Source organism: Rhinopithecus roxellana, chromosome 2 (assembly GCF_007565055.1).
Source record: "Rhinopithecus roxellana isolate Shanxi Qingling chromosome 2, ASM756505v1, whole genome shotgun sequence".
Lineage (NCBI taxonomy): Eukaryota > Metazoa > Chordata > Mammalia > Primates > Cercopithecidae > Rhinopithecus > Rhinopithecus roxellana.
The window spans coordinates 153,811,128-153,837,049 of record NC_044550.1 but is presented as its reverse complement, the minus strand read 5'-3'; the positions used below and the strand labels follow the sequence as shown (position 1 = coordinate 153,837,049).

Below are 25,922 nucleotides of genomic sequence, written 5' to 3'. Positions count from 1 at the left end.
CTGGAAGAAAATAACTTTTTAGATAGGACATTTTGGGGACACTCCGTAAAATTTGAATTTGGACTGTATAGTAGATAAGAGTATTGAATCAGTGTCAAATTTACTGATCATTGTAACTGTAGTTATGGAAGAAAATGTCCTTGTTAAAGGATACAGACTAAAGTACTCAGGAGCAAAGGGTTATGATGTCTCCACCATACTCATAAATGAATCAGCAACAGTAATGTAGTAACAGTAACTGTAATAATCAAAATATGCATATATAGAGATAAAACAAATTATTAAAATTGGTAAATCTAGATGAAGGATAGATAGTTGCTTGTTGTCTAGTCTTGCACCTTTTTTGTAGGTTTACAATTTTTCAAAATAAAAAGACAAAAGAAAGCCCTCAGGTTGCTGTGCCATGAATGGATTGAGGAAGCAAGACAGTATGGTGGTGTGAACTAGGGGGTTGGCAATAGACATGAAGCAATACCTCTGTAATTGATGTATACATTGGAGGTGAAGGAATGAACCTGGAGGAATGAAGGAAAGGAGGTGTTTTATTTATACTTGCCATCATCACAAATCTACCTGGTCAGTTTTTTTTTTTATTGGTCTATCAATATAATATCTTTCAAGGTATGACAATAATCATTTAAAATCACTATAAGCATAAATGTAAATAAGTATCATCATTTATGTGACTACCACAAACACCACACCAATAACTTATTTCCACTGATATAGTAAATGCTCATGGGTGAGCTGGAACCATGCCAGAGTCTGGGATTTGGTAGGTGTTATGGTCATCATCTATGTTCTGGGAGTTCAGCTACGAAACAGAGATAGAGTAAGAAATTGCCATTACCTTGAAATGGAAGTAACTGAAAGGTGAAAAATTTGATCAGGTCATAGTTTTTCATTCAATAGATGAGAAACTATGTTACTGTTGCTGGTGCTGGTGGTGTTGCTGGTGCTGCTGGTGCTGCTGGTGCTGGGGGTGTTGCTGGTGGTGCTGGTGGTGATGAAAGTGTCCTGCTGGCTCTGATACAGTCAGGCTGGAGAATTCCTGCTCTAGGCATAGTCTGGGTTTGGAATTCAGATTCTACTCCTGCTGCACTTTGCCTCCTTCAGTGTTTCAGCAGAAACCCACCCTCAGGCTAGAGTGGGTTTATTAATCATTGACGCAGGGATTGTCTAACAGAGGAAGAAGATCATTCAAGAGACTTTCAAGTCAAAGCAAGGGGGTGATATAATCCCTTCACTAAGGATTTTGAAATGGTAGCTTCTTAAATTCTCTTCCCAAGTCCTAGCCTTCAACTTTCAGATTTCCATGTTTTATCTCAAGAACAGCAGAATAAATTTTGTGGCATTTACAATTTATGTCATATGACTTTGGCAATAATTTCAAGAAAACCCAAATCAAGGAAAAACATTTCAGCAAAAAGACAAGTTTCACAATTAGACCAGTTGGAAATTCTAGACCCTGTTGAAAGGGCAACATGGAAAAACACACATTATCAACTTTCAAGCTTCTCTTGGGCCCGGAATACTCAAGAGGAAAGAATTTCAAACACCAGATGAGGACAGACATCAAGCCTATTATACTGTCTTCCAGTAATCTTAAAATTATATCTCAAATTACTATACTTAGATGATGGTTCCAGGCCCTGTGTTCATTAAACAAATGTGAAACTAAAAAAATCTCTTTTGGCATTCATAAAACCAAGTAGTTCTAGGGTTCAGTGTTAGCTCTTGGTCCAAAAGATTTAATGAGTTCCTCTAATTTCCCCAAGCACTTTCTCAGGACGAATTCAACACTTGCACATGGATACAGCTAAGCCTTCCAAGCCTACCGGTGTAAGTCCTTCCTGCCCTATAGGGAAAATTTTTAGGTTTAAAAATGCTGTTTACATGTGTGCAAAGATATTCACTCCAAGGTTTTTGTTGCTGTTGTTGTTGTTTGTGGGTTTTGTTTTCGTTTTTGTTTTGAGACAAGGTCTCACTCTGTCACTCTGTTGCCCAGGCTGGAGTGCAGTGGCACAATCATGGCTAATTGCAGCCTCAACCTCCCTGGGCTCAAGTGATCCTCCTACCCCAGCCTCCTGAGTAGCAGAGCATGCACCATCACACCTGGCTAATTTTTATATTTTTTTGTAGAGACGGGTTTTCGCCATGTTGCCCAGGCTGGTCTTGAACTCTTGAGCTCAAATGATCTACCCCCCTTGGCCTCCCAAAGTGCTGGAATTATACACATCAGCCAGCTTGCTTGGCCTTGCAAGGTTCTATGTATATATAAAAGTAGCTATGGTATATATATATTATGGAATTATATGCAGTAATTTTTTTTGAGATGGAGTCTCACTCTGTCTCCCAGGCTGGACTGCAGTAGCATGATCCTGGCTCACTGCAACCTCTACCTCCCAGGTTCCAGTGATTCTCCTGCCTCAGCCTCCTGAGTAGCTGGGATGACAGCATGCCACAATGCTCATCCAATTTTTGTATTTTTAGTAGAGATGGGGTTTCACCCTGTTGGCCAGGCTGGTCTTGAACTCCTGACCTCAACTGATCTGCCCACCTCGGCTTCCCAAAGTGCTGGGATTACAGACATGAGCCACTGCGCCTGGCCCAGGAATTTATTTTAAATGAAGTCACTTTAGTATAGAAAAATCTTTAAGACTATTAAGTTGAAAGAAAGAGCATGTTGCAGAATAAAACTTAATAATCTTTGTTTTAAAAATTAAAACTAAAAACATATTTATATATCTATGTGCAAATATACATGTGTTAATGCAAAAACAGGTCTGTAAGGGCCTACCACAAACTTTCATGAGTAGTTATCTTTGGGGAAAAAAATGGAACTGGAATAAAGGGGAACTGTCAGTTTTCACTCTATTTAACTGGATATTTTTGGTGAATTTTTAAATATGATCATGATTTGTGTGTCAAAATTACTGCATATAATTTCATAATATAGATGTATCATTATTTATTTAAAGAACATTTAGGTCTTTTTGATATTATGTGCAACTTTGCAGTGACTATCTTCACACATATGTAAACAGCACTTTTAAACTTAACACTTTTCTACATACAGCAGGAAGGTCTTACACTAGTAGGCTCAGAGGCTTAGCTATCCACATGCAAGTGTTGAATGAGTCAAGTAACTTTATTTTTTAAAATGCATATAGAAGTCAAACTACAAAAAATAATAAGAAAAAAAGCCTTGTGAAGATTCTTTTTTATTATGTTTTCCTAATTGTGGACAATAAGCATTTAGTACTTGCATCTTTTAAATAATACAAACATGTTTTAACAAAACCAAACATGTGATCTAACTGAAACTAGGGAAACTCAAGAATGTTTCTGTATAAGAAGTTTCCTGAATGGCTCAGGTAAGAGGTTGCCAAATTGCTATGATTTGGAGCTGTTGGTGTTGGCCAGGCCATCTTCAGTGGATCAGTAGGGGCAGAGAAGGCTGCCCTCACCATGGGCCCCACTGACTTTGGGCTCCGGAGAGGTTCTAATAGCTGTGAATCTGGACCTCTGTGAGCACCGACTGCCCCTCTCTGAGTGGGTCCCTGGCATACATGTGAGGAAGGCTTGTGTCAGACAAGACCCTCTGTCCTCCAAGAAGTGCAGAAACAGCACTTGTGAATAAAATGCTGACTTTGTTGGACACCAGCAGCATAATTGGCTCCCGGGGGCAAAATTTGTCCCAAAGCTAAAATAGGAAAAGTTTGCTCGAAGAACAAGAAGTATGACTTGATGATATCAGCTCTTTCTGCCCTCTCTTTCATTGGCTGACAAAAACAGCATCCATCTATGTGCAAGAGCCCAATCTGCAGGGTTTGTTGCCCTAAAAGAAAAGAAGATATTAGAGCTATTTTTGGAACCAGGCCACAGCAGACACTGTATATGATCCAAAGAGGTGATCATACCTTCAAAGAATAGAGGAATTAAGTTAAATGGTGTTAGCACAGTCTCATTTTGTTTCTTAAATTATTGCAGGTAACTTATACTTATTCCTATTTTAAACATGTGCTTCAGTGGAAGATTTGAGTGGTTCTTCCATGTTCAGCTAACTCAGGCCTAATAATGAGTTAATAATAACAAAATAACAGCTAAGACTTTCTAACCACTTACATTCCAGCACTGAATGTACTGAATGCACTGAACATAGGCACAGGCATTATGTTATGTGTTTGACATACTTTATCTCATTTAATCCTCACAACAACACTTAGACATAGGTAGTTATTATTTCCCATTTTACAGATGAGGAAACTGAGTTTCATATAGTTGGTAAGTGGCTGAGCCAACATTCAAATGTGTGTTATTTTTACTTCAAAGACTGTGCTCTTAACTGCTGTGTTATTGGGGAAAGCTCTATTCTTTCAGATGAACAAAAGTTTGCTTCTAAACCACCTCATCATTTGTACCTGAAATTTGCAGCAGGTAGCCTGGGTGGTCACCAGAACAAAAGGTTTCAAAAGGACTCTCAGAAAGCTCTTTTAAATCCTGGCCTCAGTGTTCTCATCCCTAGATGGGAATGATAATGAGAGAGAGAACCTATCTCACAGGGTTGTTGTGAGAACCCAATGATCATGTAAAGTACTCAGCTTATTACTCATTGCAGAGTAATTGCTTAATAAATGTGTGAGAAAAATAAATAACATTTGCAAAAGCACACAAGTAAACATATTGGCTGGATTCGCTTGCTACTATAGCTAGAAAACACCTAGCAGAAAGCAGCATCTAAGTCATGGGACACTTCCCATTCTGTAAGTTTTGATAAGGCAGAAGAAAAAAATCTGGATCACAGCCCCCAGGGATCTCAGTGTGTGTTGGGGGCACAGGGAGCACAGAATGTTCAAATAGAGCAGCTTGCTACCATGTCTTCCTAAAGGGAAGGGGATTGCCAAAAACAGTTCAGCTCCAGGATTGAAGAAGTCGTAAGAAAGAAGTCCACCTACTTCACGATTTTACTTAGTGCTGACTTGAACCCACCCCTTTATGCCATGGGATGGAGGGAAAGAAGGGAGGTGGGAATGCTAGGTCCCAGGCAGAACTGAAAGAGATCAAATGAAAAAAACTAAAAGGCAGAAATGAAGTCCACAGGCAAGCAGCCCGGGCGGCGCCCTGACAGCCTGGGCGGCGCCCTCAGCCTAGTTAAAGATCGACCCCGGACCTAACCGATTAGGTTAATTAGGTTATCTATAGACTCCGGACATTGTAAGGACAAACGTTGTGAAAGTCTCTGTCCTGCTCTAATTACCGGTGTCTGCCACATATCTTAGTCCTGGACCCAGTACAAACACAATCCCCTATTTTGTCCCAACTTCCTGAGCCCAACACAAACACATCCCCCCACACATCTCAGAAACACCACCTAGAGAGCCCCTGATAAGATCACAACCGTTTGTAGTTTTTACTAAATGCGCGGGAACAAATGGAAAACTGTTAATTGTATTAACCAATTACCAGTTGTAATGCTGCAACCAAAAGAATTCCTTTGTACCTCTGTAACCTTGCATATCCTGTATGCATCGGGCTATAAAGAGGGGCCACATGCATCATTCGGGGCCCTCTTGTATGTTGTAAAACAGAGGGACCAAGTTCGAACTTGCATTAAAGATCCTTGCCACTTGGCTTTGACTCCGGATTCTGGTGGACTTCTTTGGGGAATAAAGGTAGAGAGCCCCTGATAAGATCACAACCGTTTGTAGTTTTTACTAAATGCGTGGGAACAAATGGAAAACTGTTAATTGTATTAACCAATTACCAGTTGTAATGCTGCAACCAAAAGAATTCCTTTGTACCTCTGTAACCTTGCATATCCTGTATGCATCGGGCTATAAAGAGGGGCCACATGCATCATTCGGGGCCCTCTTGTATGTTGTAAAACAGAGGGACCAAGTTCGAACTTGCATTAAAGATCCTTGCCACTTGGCTTTGACTCCGGATTCTGGTGGACTTCTTTGGGGAATAAAGGGTCTGGGCATAACAGAACGAGCAGCCACTTTACCCTTTTTTCCATCCTCCTACCAACCACAGTGCTAATTTAATGAAATTTAGTTAAAATGAGTTCAGCACCACTCTAAAGGGGAAAAGAAGCCAAGAAAGGGCAGCGGGAAAGGCTGAAAAACGTTTGGGGTGAGGAAATAAAGGAGGCCTTACTTCTTCAACACCAGATTAGTGGTTTTCAAACTATGTTCTATAGAACCCTGCTTCAGGGGTTCCACAAATGTTTTCATTCGAGTTTCACTTTTAAAATATAACTTGGCTTAATAACCAACAGAAATATTCAACTGTGTTATAAATCAAATTTGAACTCTTTGGAGACTCTAACCAAGGTAATCTGAGAGGTTAACTTATTTTAATGAAAAATCTTAAAAATAAAAGTTTCCCCACTATTTTGGTTTTATTGAAAAGATCTTGGAGATTGCAAGGCAGCTGTTTAAAATACAAAATGAAACACAATATGCAACCATGTATCAGTGCAAACTTGAATTTTCATAATTTCATGTGAGTGAAATAAAAGTTCAGATGTAAATTGGGTGCTGAGACCAATAAAAGAATACTATTGTCACTGACAATCCTTGATTTCAAAATTTCATGTTCCTCAGATAGTTGCACTGTTCTCATTCTAAAAATAATTTATAAAAGGAATGTATACTAATAAAATGCCATATAAAACACCATATATATACAAGTGGTCAACAGATATATGAAAAGATGCTTAACATCACCAAGCATCAGACAAATGCAAGTCAAAATCACAATGAAACATCACTTCATGCCTGTCAGGGTGGTTATTTTCAGAAAGTTGCAAGATAATTGTTGGTAAGGATGTGGAGAAAAGAACCTGCTATGGTTTGAACGTGTCCCCGAAAAAGCACGTGTTAGTAACTTAACCCCCAATGCATCAGTGTGGGGAGGTGAGGCCTAATGGAAGGTGTTTAGGTTATGAGGGCTACGCCCTCATGAATGGATTAATGCAGATAATAAAGTGCTTGAGGCTGTGATTTTGACCTCTTGTTTCCTCTTGCTTGCACTCTCTTTCCCTTCCACCTTCCACTGTGGGATGGCACAGCACTAAAGCCCAGGCCCAGAGGTGGGCCCCTTGATCTTGGACCTCTCATTACTTCAGAACTATAAGAAGTGAATCTCTGTTCTTTACAGATTACCCAGTCTCAGCTATTTTGTTACAAGCAGCACAAAATGGACTAAGACAGAAGCCTTATATACTGCTGGGGGGAATGTAAAGTGGTACAGTCATTATACAGAAAAAAGAATGGAGGTTCCTCAAAAAATTAAAAACAGAAATACCATATGATCCAGCAGTCCCACTTCTGGGTATATATCCAAAGGATATAAATTCGGTAACTCTCAAGACATATCTGCATTACCACTTCACTGCAGCATTATTTACCGTAGCCAAGATGCAAAGCATCCTAAGTGCCCATTGACAGATGAATGGATAAATACATGTCATTCATATATATATATATATATATATATATAATGAAATATTATTCAGCCTTCAAAAAGGAAGAAATCTTGTCATTTGCAAGAACATGAATGAACCTGGAGGACATTATGCAAAGTGAAGTAAGCCAGATATAGAAAGGCAAATACTGCATGATATCACTTATATATGGAATCTAAAAAACTGGAACTCATAAAAACAGAGTAGAATGGTGGTTACTAGGGCTAGAGAAGGAGAAAATGAGGAGGTATTAGTCAAAGGTTACAAATTTCAGTTTCAGATGAGTAAATTCTTAAAATCTAATATATAGCATGGTGACATAGTTAATAATAATGCATTATATACATGAAATTTGCTGAGATCTTAAATGTTCTCATCACACATACACAAGAGTATTTGCTAATTAACTGTAGTCGTCTCACAACGTACACATATGCCAAACCATCCTGTTGTACACTTTAAATATATACAATATTTATTTGCCAATCATACCTCAATAAAGCTGAGGAAAAATATGCCATATACACACAATTAGGTTCTACATTAGATTTTATTTTTCAAAAAGGTTGTGCTACTGAAACAAGAGCTTGAAAACAGCCCTAGATCATTTGGGTGATGGACTGGAGAGGGTGAAATTCTATATATAAGACCCTTTGGTTTCTGCTCTACCTCCTGATTGCTAAGAGCAGCTCTTTTTCTTTCCTTGCCCCAACCCCTGCAGTCCAGGCCTCCACATGCTTCTTTGAGCAGGCACCAGGGAAAGATGGAGATTTCAAGAGCTACAATTGAGCTTGCACTCCCTTCCTCCTGCAAGCGCCCACCACACAATAGTGACTCTGCTTCTACTCTGGGACAACGGTCACCAGTCCCTCCTTTTTTACTTTAGGTAAAACCAACTTGAAAAGTGATGCAAGCAAGTATTGATAAGATCTCAGGGCTTCTGTTTCCTTATCTTGACTTTGGAAAGTTTGAACTGTTTTCCAGGAACTGTCTTTCCACTCTAGCATTCTTTGATTTAATGCATTGATCAGTAAAATCTTCTAATGACATGCCACAAGAGAAAACATCAAAAGGAAAGGGGCAAGACAAACATAAATTTTGAGTCTGACCCCATCCTTTTGGGAAAATTTCAGAAAAGTAAGAGTAGACGGAAAAGTGAAAACCTAGAAGGCATGTAAAACAGCTGTGAGAGGTAGAAGTTGTCACTTTTGCATATGTATATTCATAGAACTATATTCTATAATCTATATTAGTTATAAAGTGCTATTGTTTCAGTACAATTTTCCAAATAAATGTGGTTACTTCCATATACTGCAGCTTCAGTCTCATTATTTTTTATATTATTTACCCATTGTAAAAGTTAAGGACATTTCAACAATTAAATCTCTGCATCACAAAAATGTTTTTGCATTTATGCTAATGATTGTTACTTCAAGTTAGAGGATGACAAAATACATGGAAAATCCCTTAGAGTTGGTTGTCAATCTAAACCACATCAACACTTCATACATTTGTCCTTTATGGGTTTAGAGATCCTGAATAGTTGAGGGCCTGTTCATTTGATAACTTTCCATTACCATCTGCAAATTCCAGCGGTCTGAAACAAGATTGGCTATAATTAACTGCTGAAGCTGAGTCGTGGGTTCACAGAGGTTCAGTATTCTATTCTTTCTACTTTTGTACATGTTTTAAATTCCCCATGATAAAGTTTTAAAAATAAACTATATCTACTTTAAATCTATTTTAAAATACACTCTATCAGGCAGATTTCTTTATATTTTAGTGTGACAGAAGTCACTCACTCACCAGCCACGCCTAAGAAGAATGCATTAAATCTCTGCTCCCTTCAGCTCTGCTTCGCCATTTTTCTCTGTTGAATATTCTCCTTACAATTCCATCACTCACTTATTCACAACACTTGTTCTCAGAATGTCACTATAGACTTTTTATTTTTTTGAGACAGGGTCTTGCTCTGTCACCCAGGCTGGAGTGCAGGGGCACAATCATGGCTCACTGCAGCCTCTACCTCTCCAGGCTCAGGTGATCCTTCCACCTCAGCCTTCCAAGTAGCTGGGACTTCAGGTACATGCCAGGAAGTCTGGCTAATTTTTCTAATTTTTGTAGAGATGGGGGTTTCACCATGTTGCCCAGGCTGGTCTCAAACTCATGGGCTTAAGCAATCTGCCTGCCTTGGCCTCCTGAAGTACTGGGATTACAGGTGTTAGCCACCATGCCCGGTCGACTTTCTGTCCAATACTCCATTCCTCCATATACGTAAATGGGGAAGAGAAAAAAATCCAGTACCTAATGTAATTAAAGTTCTATTATGTAGCTTAGAGTCTGGGGTCAGCAGACATAATTACAAATAAATGCTTCTAGCAAAAATAATGAAAGCTTCAAAATGCAAAACTATTTTCCAGAAATTCTAAAACAGTAAATGAGTTTCTATCCTACATCACTTTTTCTAAAACGATAAATGAGTCCCTATCCCATATCACTTTTGAGAGGTCTCACAGTTTTTGCCTACAAAAATCAATAGCTTGCAAAAAATTGTAACCAAAACTTGAATAGCAGAAACAAAACAGGATATTTGTTCTCAGGTAGGGGAGGACTATAAGGATTAAAATTATGCTTTGCCACTTTAGTTGGCTTGCCATGGGGCTCTTTTCCTGTACCTCCCAAAATCAGAAAGTGGCTCTCAGATCTTTTATTTAAACCCTTACATTGATTTCTCCATTTTCTTTCTTTTCTTCTTCTGTTCTTCTGTGAAAAGAAAAAATTTCAGGACCTTCCCTATTTATTATGCCGAGGGCAAAAGTTAAGCCCTGGAAACTGAGTCACAGTTGTTTTTCTTCTCTAGTGAATGACTGTTGCTTCTTGATCTTTGTGTTGAGATGTTATATATTAACCAGACTCCCTAATCTTTATTCAAACCTAGGCTAAATGAGATAAAGACCCTCATGATTTTTACCTCTTCACAATTAGATGTTAAGCAATCCTTTGGAGTGTAATCAACAGTAGCCAATCAAATCTTATATCTCTGTGCTAGCCTTTGTATGGAGAATGTTGTGATTCTGTTCTACACCTATTTTTGCCTATATAAACAATCTTCACTTATCCCCACACCGGGAACCCTAGTAATCATTCTCTGGTGTCCGGGTATGCCTGGACAGCTACCCTCAGTCTTTGCACTTAAACTATTTTAATTGGATCCTGACTTAAATTATTTCAGGTTGACCTTTCCTTTCCTGCTTTGTAACGTTAAAAAGCTAAATAGGAATAAGAATCACTTCTCCTCTCTTCTTAGATTTCTCCACACTAGCCCCACATCTTCTTGCCACACATTTGTTTTAACTCGACAACCCTTTCTAGGCACCAGCTTCAGAGAGGGACAGGACACTGTCTTCATGGAGAATGTCTTCTTCTCCCTTTTCATGATCTCTTGTTCCATTGCCCTGTCTTGCAGAAAGGTAAGGGCTTAACTTCAGCCTTGGTTTGGATTCAAGATCACTGTTGTCACATTGGGATTTTTTTTTTTTTTAAACAAAACACATAGACAAGTAATGTAAGTAAAGTAAGAGCAAGACTTGCACAATAGCTCTTTTTGAGGACAACCAGGAGGTGTCAGTGGGCCCTTCAAACTAGAGGGCACCGGACCCTGTCCCTGCATCTTCAGTCATCTCTACTGCCACCTGCCCTATCCACACCAGGATCATCCCTCCCCACCCCAGCCCTATGATTCTGGAAAGCTCTTGAGCACATATAACAGGATCCAGACAGAACTTGGACTTTCTGTTGGAGCAAATCGGAATTCCTGAAATTGACTGAACCCTCCAGAGGGAGCTCAGTCCCCATCTCCTCTGTTTCAGGCCCTGCCTCAAATAGTGGTTCTGACCCCTCAGGAAAACAAGGGTTCGAGACACAGACACACCTGAGCCTGAGGGACTCTAAGGGGAGGTGTGAAGGTGCCAGGAACTATGAACAATGAGCAAAGCATGTCAGTCTTACCAGGCCATGCCCACTATCACACCACATGCTTTGCAGCATTTCTATTCATTACAAACCTGCTTTGACCTTGTTTTACAGGTTAGGAAAAACTGAAGTCCAGATTTCTCCAGAGTTACTTGTAAGAAGCCTCCTTTGGTGTCTGGGCCAACACCACCAACTCCGTGGGCAGGAGGAGTTGCTGCAGATCAATGAGGCGCCAGCATACTAGTAGCCATCCTGTTTGTGTGTATGATGCTCCTTTCCCCCTTGCCCTCATGAGAACAGCAGACCTCAGGAAATGACTTCTCAGTCTAGCACTCTCCAGTCAGACCACTAGAAACACAACTGTGGTTGAACAAATGCTCAGTGCACTGAGAGACCACACACTCTGGCCGACTGTGGGGCATCTCGTAAGCGACTGTCAGAAAGAACTCTGAGGATGGAGGCCTTGCTTAGGTCATTCATGGGAATGTTCCGTGGATAGGGGTGTGCTTTGTATTGGGTGCTGTCAGGAAGTGGGGGAGATGATCTGATTGAGATCACAGTAAATCTCATGTAGCACAGATGACAGAGAAGCTAAAATGGGAACTGGTGATGAGGAGAGTGGGGGATGTTTGTGATTTCGTGGTTTATACAGTGACCTTGTGTTTGTCTACGCTGGGATGAAATTATGAAGTGGTCTTGTTTTTCATCTCACTTCATCACAGTCACGGCATGACCTTGTCTAAGGCTGGTGTTCTGTGTGATTTACGTCAAACAAGAAACACCACAGCCCAGCGATGAGCGCCAGGATGGCTCCTGACAACATCAGAGGGTGGCTGTCTCAGGCTAGCCCCTGGCTGTCAGGGGATGCTTGTTTTTCTCACGTCTTCAGCGTCGTATTTCATGCCTAGGAAATGTTAGGAAATGTTGTGGGGAATAAATAAAACAGTAGAGCCTATTTCCCAGAACTATTTATGATTTAAGTAGCTAATATGATATACTTTCCACTGTGTTGCCAATTGGTCTCTCCCCCTTGGGGACTTCTGTGGAAAATGGCCCCTCCACCAACTACCACTCATTAGCATCCTACCCCAATACTATGTCTAACATCTGAGTTAGGCAAACCAGGAAGCAAAGGCCAGGACTGAACTAGGATCTCATGTCTCCTGATCCTTGGCTTTCCCATACGCTAGGGGGATTGCATCGGCTGGTGACCAACCCACACTAGAACCTGAACTCCATTGAATTGAATCTAAAATTCCATGGGAGAGCGAGGTCAGGGAAACAACAGAGAGGGCAGAGAATGTGTAGGTTTCCTGTCAGCGAGGGACAAAGTGGGGTTTACCTGGGTCCCAGCTAACCTTGCAAAGCACACACACACACGTGTTGGGCAGGTGTTGTGGCAAGACCCAAGACTAGAAGCTAAGCAGTACCAGGAGTCTTAACCTTATTCCCCTCCTCTTACTCCTGAGACTCACAGCCCCTTATTCTTCTACATTGTGTATACATTTCCATCTGAGGGGAGGTTCTATGGTGAATTCATTCTTCATAAACCTTCACAGACTTCTCAGATGACATAATCAGTTAAAAGACCAAGTCAATCATTAGCCATGCAGGAAGAGAGTTTTCTCTCCATTCTACAGCCTTCACCCTTCTGCTGAAGTCTCATACATCTGTGAAAGGAAAAGAACATCTCGGGACCCCAAACTCACTATACCAAAGAAAAAAGTTAAGCTTGGAAGCTGGGTCACAGAAAACTGTCTTTCCTTTTGTTCCTAAACAGATAGCAAAAAGAGGCCATGTCTCCCCAGGTGGCCTCCTGCAATATGGGACAAGAGGAGAATAGAAATCATCCCCACTGCCCACCTTGAGATAAATGCATATTTGACTTCTTTTTCTATTCTGTTTATCTTTTGTAAAGTGTAGTTTTACCTGAGTAGGAGACATACATAATTTACTGTTCCTTTACCTATTCCTTTCCACACGCAGCATGTGGATTCAGCGAGTGTGAATCAAAGCCTCCTAAGAATATGACCATACTCTCCCTCTTTTTTTTTTCTTTCCTCCTTCCTCCTCCTGCCTACTTTTCCCCTTTAAATACTGAAGCCCTCAGATTCCTCTTTGTAAAAAGCAGGGGCCATAGATCATACTGTGGCTTGTGTCTCTTTTCCCTGGTGTATCTTCAACTTTGGCAAAATAACCTGTACATTGATTGAGACTTGGCTCAATCCTTTTCTTTGGTTTACATGTCGAAGCTGGCACATATGACATACTTAGCCTAGCAATTTATAATTAATATTTGTTCTCCGGGCTTTGGGGTAGCACAGATAGAACAATATACCGAAGCCATTTCTCCTCAAAGAGTTTTCAAACAATTTATTTCACAGGAGAGGTGGAGGTCAATCTTCTTCACACAAGTTTTATAACCCATTAAAAAATTATCTTTCTAATCTCCTCAGAGTGGAAAACAGGTAATTCTCAACCTGGAGACAAGCTCTGAAGTACAGAGATATCACCTGCTGCAGGAGACGTGAAGGCTCACTCTTAAAGTTTTCTCGCATTTATTTTCCATTTTCTTAGCACAGAATGTTCTTTCCAGCAAGGTCCATGAAGAGAGAGTGAAATATGAATACAGCTGTATTGGATTCCTGAGGAGGACTTGATCAAATACATAGAAATGGTGGCTCCAATGATCAAATTATTTTGCTTCTAGCCAAGTCGGATACAAGTCTCCGTTTTCTTTTCAAAGCTCCCTTATGCTGAGAGGAAGTAAGAACAGAATCAGATGCAATCTAAACACAAGTGCCTGAACTCCTTTTCCATGAAGAGCTTCTATAGAATTCCACACTGCCTTAAGCACGACCTCACTCTTTCTCTCACTCTTGGGAGAGAAAAAAGTGAAAGATGCATCCGTGTAATTGACAACCTGAGTACGACCCCACCAAGGTTAATACATAGTTTATTATAATCATGTGGGAATTAAGCACACAATTAGAAGTCTTTTCTACACAATCTAACGTCATTTCTGACTCTGTTATCTCATAGCCAAAATGAAGTTACTTTTCCTTTGGAAGCTCCTAATGTCTTTTGTTCAAATCACTTTAAAACATAAAGGAACCTTAAAAAGCAAACAAAGGTTGATGCACCAATAAACCACTTATGCCCTATCTTTTTTTGGTAAGTCTACATAGGCTCTAATTATTTAGTCATAACGTAAACAGATTGTTTAGAAATAACAGATACTTGATTCATAAAGCCCACTGTTGAGGCTTTCATGATACTGGCTCTTTTAACATGAGAAGAGGCAAAACGTGAAGTTCATTGCTGCAATATAACCAATTTATACTTTTTTTTTTCAAAATGTGTTGTCCCTGAGCTGGAAGGCAGGCTGGGAAGAGCGTGGGGCTCCCAGGAAAAAGGATGAGGTGGCTTCATCCAACAGTGCCACCTGCATGGTGAGGCTGGGGCTGAATACCAAACTGTGCTGAATTGCAAGGAGTTTCCCGAACAAGTGTTATTTCCACAACATAAATTTCTTTCTCATCCAGACTTTTCTGAGACAAAAAATGAGTCTGTAAGAGGGACCCAATCTGTGTCACCTTTTTATCTGCCAACTCCTGTCACAATGCCTAGAATGTAACAGTTGCCAAACAAATGCCTAATTAAAAATCTCTCCACCTGGGGCATCTTCACAAAAAGTCTACATGGACTATCTTTAGTACTAACCCCACAACCAAAATTTTCCCTCAGTAAAAGAAAAATGACTGATATGGTTTGGCTGTGTCTCCACCCAAATCTCATGTTGAATTGTAATCCCCAGTGTTGGAGGCAGGGCCTGGTGGGAGGTGATTGACTCATAGGTGATTTAGCACCATTCCCCTAGTACTGCCTCGTGACTGAATTCTCACAAGATCTGACTGTTTAAAAGTGTGTAACTCCAGCCGAGCAAGGTGGCTCATGCCTGTAATCCCAGCACTTTGGGAGGCTGAGGCACCTGAAGTCAGGAGTTCCAGACCAGCTTGGCCAATGTGGGGAAACTTTGTCTCTACTGAAAGCACAAAAATTACCCGGGTATAGTGGCACATGCCTGTAGTCCCACCTACTTACGAGGCTGAGGCAGGAGAATCGCTTGAACTTGGGAGGCAGAGGTTGCAGTGAGCTGAGATCACAACACTGCACTCCAGCCTGGGTGACAGGGAGACTCCATCTTAAAAAAAAAAAAAAAAAAAAGAAACAAAAGTGTGTAATCCCTCCCGCTTTGTTCTTTTCCTCTTGCTCCTGCCACGTAAGACGGGCTTGCTTTCCCTTTGCTTTCTGCTGTGATTTTAAGTTTCCTGAGGCCTCCCCCAAAACAGAAGCCTGTACAGCCCATAGAACCACGAGTCCGTTAAACCTCTTTTCTTCGTAAATGACCCAGTCTCAGGTATGTCTTTATAGCACTGCCAGAATGGACAAATACAATGACTTAGCAAATATTTTTATCTTCATGTAAATACAAGGCAATGGAAATGGAACACTTGATTTTTTTAGTAAAGGTATTTTAAGTATCAATACAAAGAGAGGAAAGGAAATTTGAAGAAATGGGAAAATACATTCTCTAGAATTTGTGTCACCTTGGTAGTGACAGGCCTATCCTATAAATCCCACTGACAAAGTGAGGCCTAGGAAAGAAAAACACATTCCCAAGATCTTCTATTTTTTTTTTTTTTGAGACGGAGTCTTGCTCTGTCACCCAAGCTGGAGTGCACTGGCCAGATCTCAGCTCACTGCAAGCTCTGCCTCCTGGGTTCATGCCATTCTCCTGCCTCAGCCTCCCGAGTAGCTGGGACTACAGGCGCCTGCCACCTCACCCGGCTAGTTTTTTGTATTTTTTAGTAGAGACAGGGTTTCACCGTGTTAGCCAGGATGGTCTCGATCTCCTGACCTTGTGATCCGCCCGCCTCGGCCTCCCAAAGTGCTGGGATTACAGGCTTGAGCCACCGCGCCCGGCCAGATCTTCTCTTCCTTTGGCCTTCATGGCAGACAGAAGTGACTTTCCCAACAGTCTCTGTTTCAGCTCAGTCAGGTTCAACTGCACTGCCCTGAGAAGATGGACAGCAGCTGGGAGACTCAACACTTACTGGCACATTCCCTGCTCTTTGTCTGTGAGGTTTTATTCCCATAAATGGACCCAAGCATATATTCAGATGACAATCTGTCCACCCACAGATGACCTGGGTGACTGATGCGGAAAAGCAGCCCTACCCATGATTACTGTAGGCTTCACTGAGGCCACATGGCATGGACCTGTGCCTGCCCCCCTCCTGGGGCAGGGAGTGGTGTGAACCCACCTGAGGATTTCTGAAGCTGGGGGTTCCCCGTGGCTCAGAAACAAGCCCAGAAGTCAGCTGGCTATCAGGACACCAGGGACCAACCACACTCCTACTCCTTCCTAGAAACCAGATGCTATAGGCTGCCTCTTTATTTGAGGAATGGATCTTTCATTTAATAACTGGTTAAGAGGATTTTATATGCAAAGTCCCCAAAAAGAAATTCACTGTGATGCCTAGTTAACTATCCCTAACTTCTTTTCACTGATATTCTCAATTTGCTATTCTCCAGATACTGTTCCCTGAATTAAATTCTGTTGATCTTTTTCACTCAAAAAAGTGATGAGTTATCTCCAGAACATTGATTTTTATCAACCTTGAGAGTAACGCTGCCTTTATATATTATAGTGACCAGAATGTTCTGTACATTTCCACTGCTTCAAAATTAAGTTTGTAATAATTACTTGGACATAAGACTTGCCACTGACTCACACTTTATAAAAATGATTTTAAGTCCATGTGTGTAGCATTAACCGGATATAATTCTCTAGAAAGAGAATTTCCATTTTATTCATTTATTTATTTTTTGCAAACAATTTTAGAGGCAGGGTGTTAAACTGATTAAAATTTCACAAGATTGACATTATTGCTTAAAGTGCTTGAATTGGTTACATTTTAAAAAATTAAGGTACAGATTACTTTAAATAAAAACTACAATATTTTTAGCAACAAAATTATAGGAATGCCACACAAATACAGTAACTATTTTGGTTACACAGAAATGGAAGCCAAAAATAAATTAATGTAATACTGGAAAACAGAAATTTAATTAGGCAGAAAAGTAGGAAATAATTTTCCCTGACCCATGCCATTTACATGAGTTCATTACAATAGTGCTGATAAATGCCTTGACCATATAATAGCAAACAAGGGCAAAACATTTAGTGCACAATATTTTACTACACATGAATATACAAAGTTGATCAAAATGCAATGTTGAAAGATAAAATCCATCTGTAATAAAGCTACACTCCAATATCTAAAATAAGCCCTAAGCTCCAGTTAGAACATAGATCATTATTCGGCATGCCCATGAAATTAAGGGTATCCATGAAAATAAATGCATAGGGACCATTTCTGACATTTTTTCCCCATTTTATCTTAAATCCAAAATATACCAGGCCATAAAACCAAATATGACTGACTTCCTATTCAAACTAATGCTCTGCTTATGTTGTGCCTCACTCTCTTCAGACCAGTCCATTTCCTATGACCATAGAAGGGAAAATGCACCAACACAATAGGACTTGATGCCAGCATTTTACCAACATTTACTTTTAAACACATGATTTTTTAGCATTTTTTATGCCATAACCTAGAGGCTAAACTAGTAAGTAACCAATAAAGCAAATGTTCCTTCTGTTTTTTTTTAAGTGTAAAACACTGTAACTTATTTTATAACACCCAGCAGTTAAAAGAAATACAGCAGGCCTACTCACTTCTGCAGATGACACAGGAAATCCTTGGCCATTGGAGGGAATACTGAGGAGCCTTTGGGCTATTGCTGACCTCAGAATGGTCTCACATCTCCCACACCATTTCCTGTTTTACACTATGAATGAGAGATGTAAACTAAAAGTGTTTGCATGTTACTGTCTTTACATAAAGATACATGATTGGGAAAAACTTGTAGCTGCCTAGTGTTTGTTTCATTTATTGAGGAGGAAGAGTGAAAAAATTAGCAGATAGCTCTAAATTTTAAAAAGCTGATGGAGTGTTGCTGGAGAAGTGTGTTTTGGTCTTTTTCCAATCTTCTTTTTCTGCACCATACAACTGTTTTAATGTCTTTGCAATATTTTCCCTTACTTACCCTTTTTCGTTCTAAAAATCTATCCATGAATGCTGAATTTTAACTGACTCTCTCTATTAAAAGGAATTACTTCGATTAAATCACTGGGAAAAACATTTTGCACAACCAAATAGAAAAGAAATATCCTGAACTTATGACTGAGCATTTAAACATTACTTCTACAGGCTTCCAATCGAAATATTTTTTCTAATAAATTAGTTTCAACAGTTGTTTCAAAGATAATTTTAATAGCTTTTCTTATGAATCAGTTCCAATATATTAGAGGCCAACCATCATTTTCTTAAAACTTTGTAACTTGAAGTCAAATATATGGATTCTATGTAGTACAAACATTTTCCTACATTAATCACCTTCAGTCGGAAAGTGCCTCTCCTTAAAAGGAGACAAAGACTCACCTTCCAGGTAGTGATCACTGCATAAGTTTCATGGAGAGAAAAACAATGCTTATAAATGTAAAATTGCCTCTAAACAAGGCAAGGTACATTTCCATCACTGTATAAAACAACAACATGAAGATCACCCTGTTTTGTCTTCTCCAGTGAAAAGTAAAACATTTCACTTCAAGCATAAACAAATGAAATGTTGGCATGCTTACTTAAGTTCTGAGCAATAAACAGTTCAAGATATTTCAAAGATAAGAAATCCAGTTTTCATCTAGATAAAGTGCTATCCTCTTCATTGTTGCAAAATGGCCACTAACATTTTCCATTTCAATTTTAGTTCACATTATGCCCAAAGTTTGCATGTTCATTAGCGGATGCATTAGGTAACAAAAATATGTTCACAGTTTATTATAGTGTATGGTAGTTACGTGACTTCCAAAGGAAGCCAAGATCTAAGACTCAAAAACCAGCTCAACGGCAAAACACCAAACGACCCTTTTAATTAAAGGTACCAATATTCAAATGCTCTAATAAATACATATATAACAAAAGTGAAAAAAGTAACTATAGTGAGATGAGGTTCTTCCAAAAAAATTCTGTCTTGTCAAGCATTTTAGGAGTCTGAGCCAAAGAAACAGCGCCATTTTGTTCATTCCTCCCCCTGCCCACGGACACTTCCTTTGAGCCACCTTCATACCCACCTAACTCTGGTATTCCCTCTAGGGAAGGTTCTGTATCAGCCCTGGGACTCGCCAGTGCCTCAGTAAACAGACGGACTATGTTAAAAAGTTAAGTTGTACAATGTGCTGATGGCTGGAAAGATGCAGTACCTTTGTTATTCCTGATAAGGAACAATGCCGTGCTGACTGGCTAAGGGGAGGTTTGCCAGCCCTGCAGTCACTGACTGTGACACATCAGCAGGATTGGAAAGATACCTTGAAAAGCTTAGCAGTGCCCGATACAGGATAAATACAACTCACAGGGCCTTACAGAAGTGTCACTGAAAATAAACAACATAGAGTTATTTTCCTGAAACTTGGGTTTTGGTAGAAAGGTATGAAAATAACTTTTCATTGTCCACAAAAACTTCCCCCCCCTCTTGGCTTTGCCTGCCCTGAGCCTTCTTAGCCCCTGGAATTCTAATGGCTAGGTCAGCACAGCCTAGTGCCAATGCCAGCCAACACCACCCACCGCGGACAGCTTCTCTTCACCCTGTTTCATGTGAAGGATGATTTTAGTATCGAAGTTACTCACTTTTCAACATTTTCACTTGCACAAACTTAAAGCTATAGTTTCACCTCTAGAAGGTGAATATCTACCCAATTCTTCTGTCCTTTTATCAGAAATGAGGCAGAGAAGCTGAAAATGGGTAGCAATGCTTCCAGGGACAAGTTAAAGGAATGCATTGTAAGAAGACCCTGGAAGCCACAGAAGTTTAGCAAACACCTAAAATAGACCATAGACATTCATAGGAAATGTCATTCTAATACAGCCAGACATAATGAATGGCATAGCTTTCACCCAGTCCTAAAATTAGCAACTGTTATTCATATAAATCAGACTACAATCTGATTGCAGTTAACTCTACGTCAGACTGAAATAAAACCAAGAGTAGTGCTGCATGTAAAAACACAAAAGGAGAGAGTCTAACTCGGCCAGACCATTGAGACTCAAGAGTGATACCATTAGTGGGCCACTGGGGAAGAAGAAAGACTGCAGAGAAACCAGGTAATAGTGCTTTGAATATTTTCCCCTACTTGACTCAGTTACACAGTTCTTTAAGTTACTCTCTTGACTGATAGAATAAAATATATCCAGATTCTGAATTTTTTGATATATCTGATGTCAGGCCATAGAATTCTTCAATAGCTTGAGCATCTATTTTCTGCAATAAAGGAGAAAGAAAACAATACAATTATATAATATGATTTCTGGGGAAAGGAGATAAAAACTAATGGAATATATATTAAAATGCAAGGAGGACAATTTGTTATGAAATCATGATTAGGAACTTTCAATAGCAAATGGAGAATTCCACAGACTTGGCTGAAGGACATCATCACATAAATTGTACATCTCTGGGAAAGTAGGCAACGCCTTCATGCATTAGCAACCCTGTGTGGGCACTCTTTGAAGAACAAGACAAGACATCTCCCAAATGGTAAACTGATGGGTCCTGGAAATAGCCTTAAGTCTTTCCGGCCACCAGAGTTTAGTGTTATTCCACTTTTAGTGTTATTCTTTTAGTGTTATTCCTGCTAAAACTGCTACCCTAGTGGGTTAAAATAGATCATGTCTTTGAGTGTAGAATTCATTCCAGCTAGTATTCTTTTATAACAACATCAATACATAGAATGTATTGGTGTAATATAAAGATTTCCAGATCCAACAGACTGAAGAAAAATATTTTAAACAATAATCGATACAAGAAAAATTTGTTATAATAAAATAATTTTAATAGAACTTTGAAGTCTAGTGTTTGCCCTGTATCAGAGGGGGCTTTAGTCATGATAGGAAACAAGACTTATACTTAAGTATGATTTATGGTGGCACAGATAGAGAAATCCCGTGTCTATAGCTGAACCGTAGAGAACACTCGTCGGTGAGTCCGTGATCACACCCCTTCTCCCTTTCCATGGAGCATGGGGATTAGCAGAATTTGGTTTTGAATAGAAATTTAAGTTGTTTTCAAATTACATTATGGGGAAACAGGCCTATTTTAGAAAACATCTATACATATACATTCCCTGAAATACTATTGATGCTCTATGACTACTGGAGAATAATCTGCGAACCAACCTCTACAATGTCATCATCAAATAAAAGCCAGAAGCCGTGACTTTTCACGATAGTGATATAATGCCCACGATTAGGACCACTGGAAAAGAACAAATAAAAGAAAGTCAGCAAGTTAACATTTATCTCTTTATAAAACTCTACTTAGCTCTTTATAAGCAGTGATTCTCTGGGAAACAAACTATGTCATCAGCATAAAGAACTTGGAATATAGTTCATGTCTATGTTCACGACACTATGCTGGACACGGGAATAGAAAAGTGGACAGAAGAGATGTCTTCTAAGGACTCATAATCTAGCAGCAAAAACAGACACTCAAATTCAGTAAATATTAACAAAAAATTACTCTCTACCTATTCTGTGCCAGGCCCTATTCTAGCTGTCAGGGGAAGAAGCAGTGAACAAAACAAAGACCTCACTTACTTGGGACTTGGGGTAGGGGCTAGATTGGCAATACACAAACTAAACTTATAAATGTATGTCAAGTGGTGAGAAATGTCACGGAGAAGGATGAAGCAGGTTAATGGGATATGAGTGATGGGAGGAGGTAATATTTGATGGAAAGTGAAGGGAGGCCACTTTGATAATGTGAGCAGAAGGAAATTTCCCTGAAGGAAATGGCAGGGGTAGGGGTAGGGGTGGGGTTGGGGTCAGGGCGTGGGGAGAAGCCATGTGACTCTGGGATGGAAGTTTCAGAAACAGGGAATAGCAAGTGCAAACGCCTGGGGTGGGTGAGTAGCACTTGGTGTCTTCAGGAACAGCAGAGAGGCCAAAGGAGGCCAGAGCAGCAGAGTGAGTGAGGAGGGGAAGACCGGAGGGGGCTGAGGGGCAGGTGTAGGAATCGCAGGTAAGATTTTAGGCTTTGCTTCGAGCAAGCCAGGAAGAAATGGGAATTTTAAGGAGTTGCACGATCTGTGTTTTAGAAAGACATTAACAAACCAATAAGCATAGTAACAAGTGTTAAAAAGCCATATACTATGCTATATGGAAAAAAGCAGAAAGGACAACTAAGCAGTTGTCACTATGTAGTTAGGTTAGATTTGCACAAGTGAGGAGATTTTAATCCTAAACCTAAAACTGTTTTTTAACGCACTGTTAAAGTTGAAAAAGCCAAACTTTCCCTTTTGTTTACCCTCTTTCAACACAAGATGATGCCAGTGATCTGTTCCTGCCCTTTCTCCAGCCTCCTCCAGCTACTGTCTCCCTTTCCCTCTGAGCTGCAGCCCATCGGGCTCCTCTCACACGCCACCCCCTTCACATTACGGGCCTTTGCATTGCTGTAAACTCTGCCAGAGATAATCCTCCCCCAACTGCATTCTTTTTAGCCCTCAGCTCAAATGTCACTTCCCCAGATAAATCTCTGCTGACCACCGCACCTGAAGAGGTATTTCCTATCACTCACTCATCTCCCTGTTTATTCCTGATAGCACTGATCAAAATCAAATTATCTTGCAGTGGTTTGGTTTTGGAGGTAGCAGGGCAGTGTGTTTACTTGTTCATTATCAGTCTTTCCAGATAGATTATAAGTTTTGTGAGGGCGGGCCCCTGCGCTGTGTGTCTTTTTGTTACTCTATCTTCAGATCCTGGCATGGAACCCAGAAAATATGAGCTTAAAAAAAAAACTTGCAGCAGAAATCAATGCATGAGGCTATGTACCTGTTGCAACTGTGGGCCTGCCTTCCTGGCATGGAAGGGAAGGCAGGCCCAGCTCCCTAACCTCACAGCTTTCCAGTGCTACCTGGAAGCCACCCAATCCGCATGCATAGGCCAACCCTGCTCCACATAGGAGAACAATGCTACTTCTGTGGGGAGGAGTTTGAAGAATCCTAGTTAGTGGCATGCATGACTTGGCACCAACTGATTTCTGCTACCAGGGCTCTTCTGACCTTGTGCTCACATTACAGAAACTGACCTTAGAGAACCCAATCTCCCGCTGGACGTCCAGTTCCCTCACCTGGGTCTCTGCCAGTCCTCCCAAGGATTTGAATTGGGCACCCACAGAGACTCACACTGAAAGTCCTGCGTACCCTGTGCCAGGGGCCCTCCTGTTCACACCACCCCTGCCACCCACTTTAGCCACAATGCCCACCAGGTCCCAGGCTCTGCCTGCCTTAAGACCTTCCTGAACCCTGCACCAATGTGAGGCCTCACCCAGTGCTCAAGGCTAGGTTCCAGGTCACTGGAACCCTGTGTTCTTCAAAAGAATAACAGCTCTTCTTTAGGGAGAACACCACAAAACTGGCATATAACTAGCCAATAAATATCATTTTACTGAGAATACAAGAAAACATCCAGTGACTTAAAGTTAATACATGCAGGATAAAATATGGGGTGGTTCAGATGTGAAGTTACAGTTTCTGATGCCATCTACCCTAGTACACAATTAAAAATATATCAGTCTATTCCTGCGCGTGGCAATGGTAGTCTCCTGGTAATGGTGTGTTCACCACAATCCAATTTTAGCAGATGGTGGAGAAAGACTCTTACTCTGTGACACGCCCCAATCTAAAACCTACAAGGGCGGGGGAAAGCTGTGCCTACTCCCAAGACAGAACATATACCTGTCCCAGCTGAGCAAAGAATAACAAACAGGTGAATTTTCAATATATTTTTCTTTCCTTATACCAAATTATGGAATAAAAAATATCTGCTCAAAGGAATTTCGGCAAAATGCTTTGCCTTTCCATATCTAGAGGCCTTCTCTCTCTTATCTTTTTTCTGCTTATACACTTATTACAGAATGTTGGGGAAAGAACAAAAATAACAAAGAATATTTTTTGAGAATATATTTTTAATCACTCAAAGTGCCAAAAAAATATTAAATTTGATCCAGTGCTTCCAGTCTTTATTTATACATCTTAAAATACTTTTGAGATCATACTATAAATGCAACTGGGCTTTTTAAAAATTAAAATCATAGCATAGACATTTCTCCATGTTATTTCAAATTCCTCATAACCATCATTTCCATGCAAAGGAGATTTATTAAGTGATTTCTCTCATGATAGAACATTTAGATTTTCATTATTGGAATGCTCATTTTATGTGTCTGCAGGCATGTTTACATACTTTTTGTGATGATCAGTAAGAGTTTGGAAGATATCCCAAAAGTACTGACTGCCACGGCCCAGGAAAGGTGCAGCTGGGTATGCTTCAGCGAAGGGGCAACCCTTACACGTACCCTGTATGTCTGCTTCCATTCCTGCCCTTACCTGCCACAGTGAACGACCACAGCAACCAGGTCATACATGCGGTCCAAGTTCACCGCATCACTGGAGGTGTTGAAGAGCCGAAGTTCCAGAGGGAAGACCACACGGTAAGACAGCTTGGTGTATCTGTGCAGCTGCTCCATGTACTTGAACCGCTTTAGGTGCAGGGCCAAGATCATGGGCAGCTTTTTTACCCTCATCCTAAGAAACCACGAAATAGAAAATCAGTTGTACCCAACACCTATCAGGGGAAGAGAATACACTGTCATCTGCACAAACAGAACAGGAGGAAGTTCTATCCAACTTCAAACCAGCAAACAACCAAACAGTTTGCAAGGATAAAAGTATGTTGGCTTATATAGTGCTGACTTAACCTACATCCCTGGCTCCCAGGAGCATCCCAGCAGGAGAAATGTACAACGGTGTGTGTCTATTTGTTGAAAGGAGATGTTTCAGAATTTTTGTACAAATAAAAATAGGTTGTGCAATTGTTCTCCACCACTGCCCTGTGCCTTCCAGAGAGAAATGATACTTGGACAGTCTACCCCCTCAGATGATGGGGAAGAGGGTTGAGAGCTTTTGAGAACAGGAAGATGGGAGGAGGACAAGGTAGACGGTGCCGACTACTGGACTTACAGGTTCCGAGGACTGGCAGGAGGATGGATGTTTCTGACACACACTCTTGGGCATTCGGACACCAAGCGTGCCAGGCTCACTCTCATTCCGACCCTTGTGATCTTGGGCAAGTCACTTCCCTTCTCTAGCTCTCAGTTTCCTCATTTATAAAATGCAGGGGTTGGTTTAGGGCTACATTTCGCAAACTGGGTGCATGAGAGCACTGGAGATGTTAACAGATGTGATGTTTCTGTGGCTAAGTAAGTTTGGACGATGCTACTTTCTGCTTTGAAGATC

The 25,922-nt window shown here is 40.5% G+C and overlaps 1 protein-coding gene and 1 long non-coding RNA gene across 3 annotated transcripts in view; both read right to left on the bottom strand.

The window, feature by feature from the left end:
• Positions 1-13,792: 13,792 nt before the first annotated feature.
• LOC115892388 lies at positions 13,793-16,227 on the bottom strand. The gene is made up of 2 exons (XR_004052274.1): positions 15,551-16,227; positions 13,793-14,202 (listed from the first exon to the last, which is right to left on the bottom strand). It is a non-coding gene; the product is annotated as an uncharacterized LOC115892388 (long non-coding RNA).
• A 1,087-nt stretch (positions 16,228-17,314) lies between these two features.
• USP46 (ubiquitin specific peptidase 46) overlaps positions 17,315-25,922 on the bottom strand; it is a 69,298-nt gene continuing 60,690 nt past the window's right edge. For both annotated transcript variants that reach the window (XM_010369009.2, XM_030922457.1), the window contains exons 7-9: positions 25,014-25,211; positions 21,805-21,883; positions 17,315-20,890 (exon numbers count right to left, since the gene is read on the bottom strand). In XM_010369009.2, the coding sequence (XP_010367311.1) occupies positions 20,789-20,890; positions 21,805-21,883; positions 25,014-25,211 (379 nt within the window). In that variant the 3' untranslated portion in view covers positions 17,315-20,788. The remainder of the gene's footprint in view (positions 20,891-21,804; positions 21,884-25,013; positions 25,212-25,922) is intronic.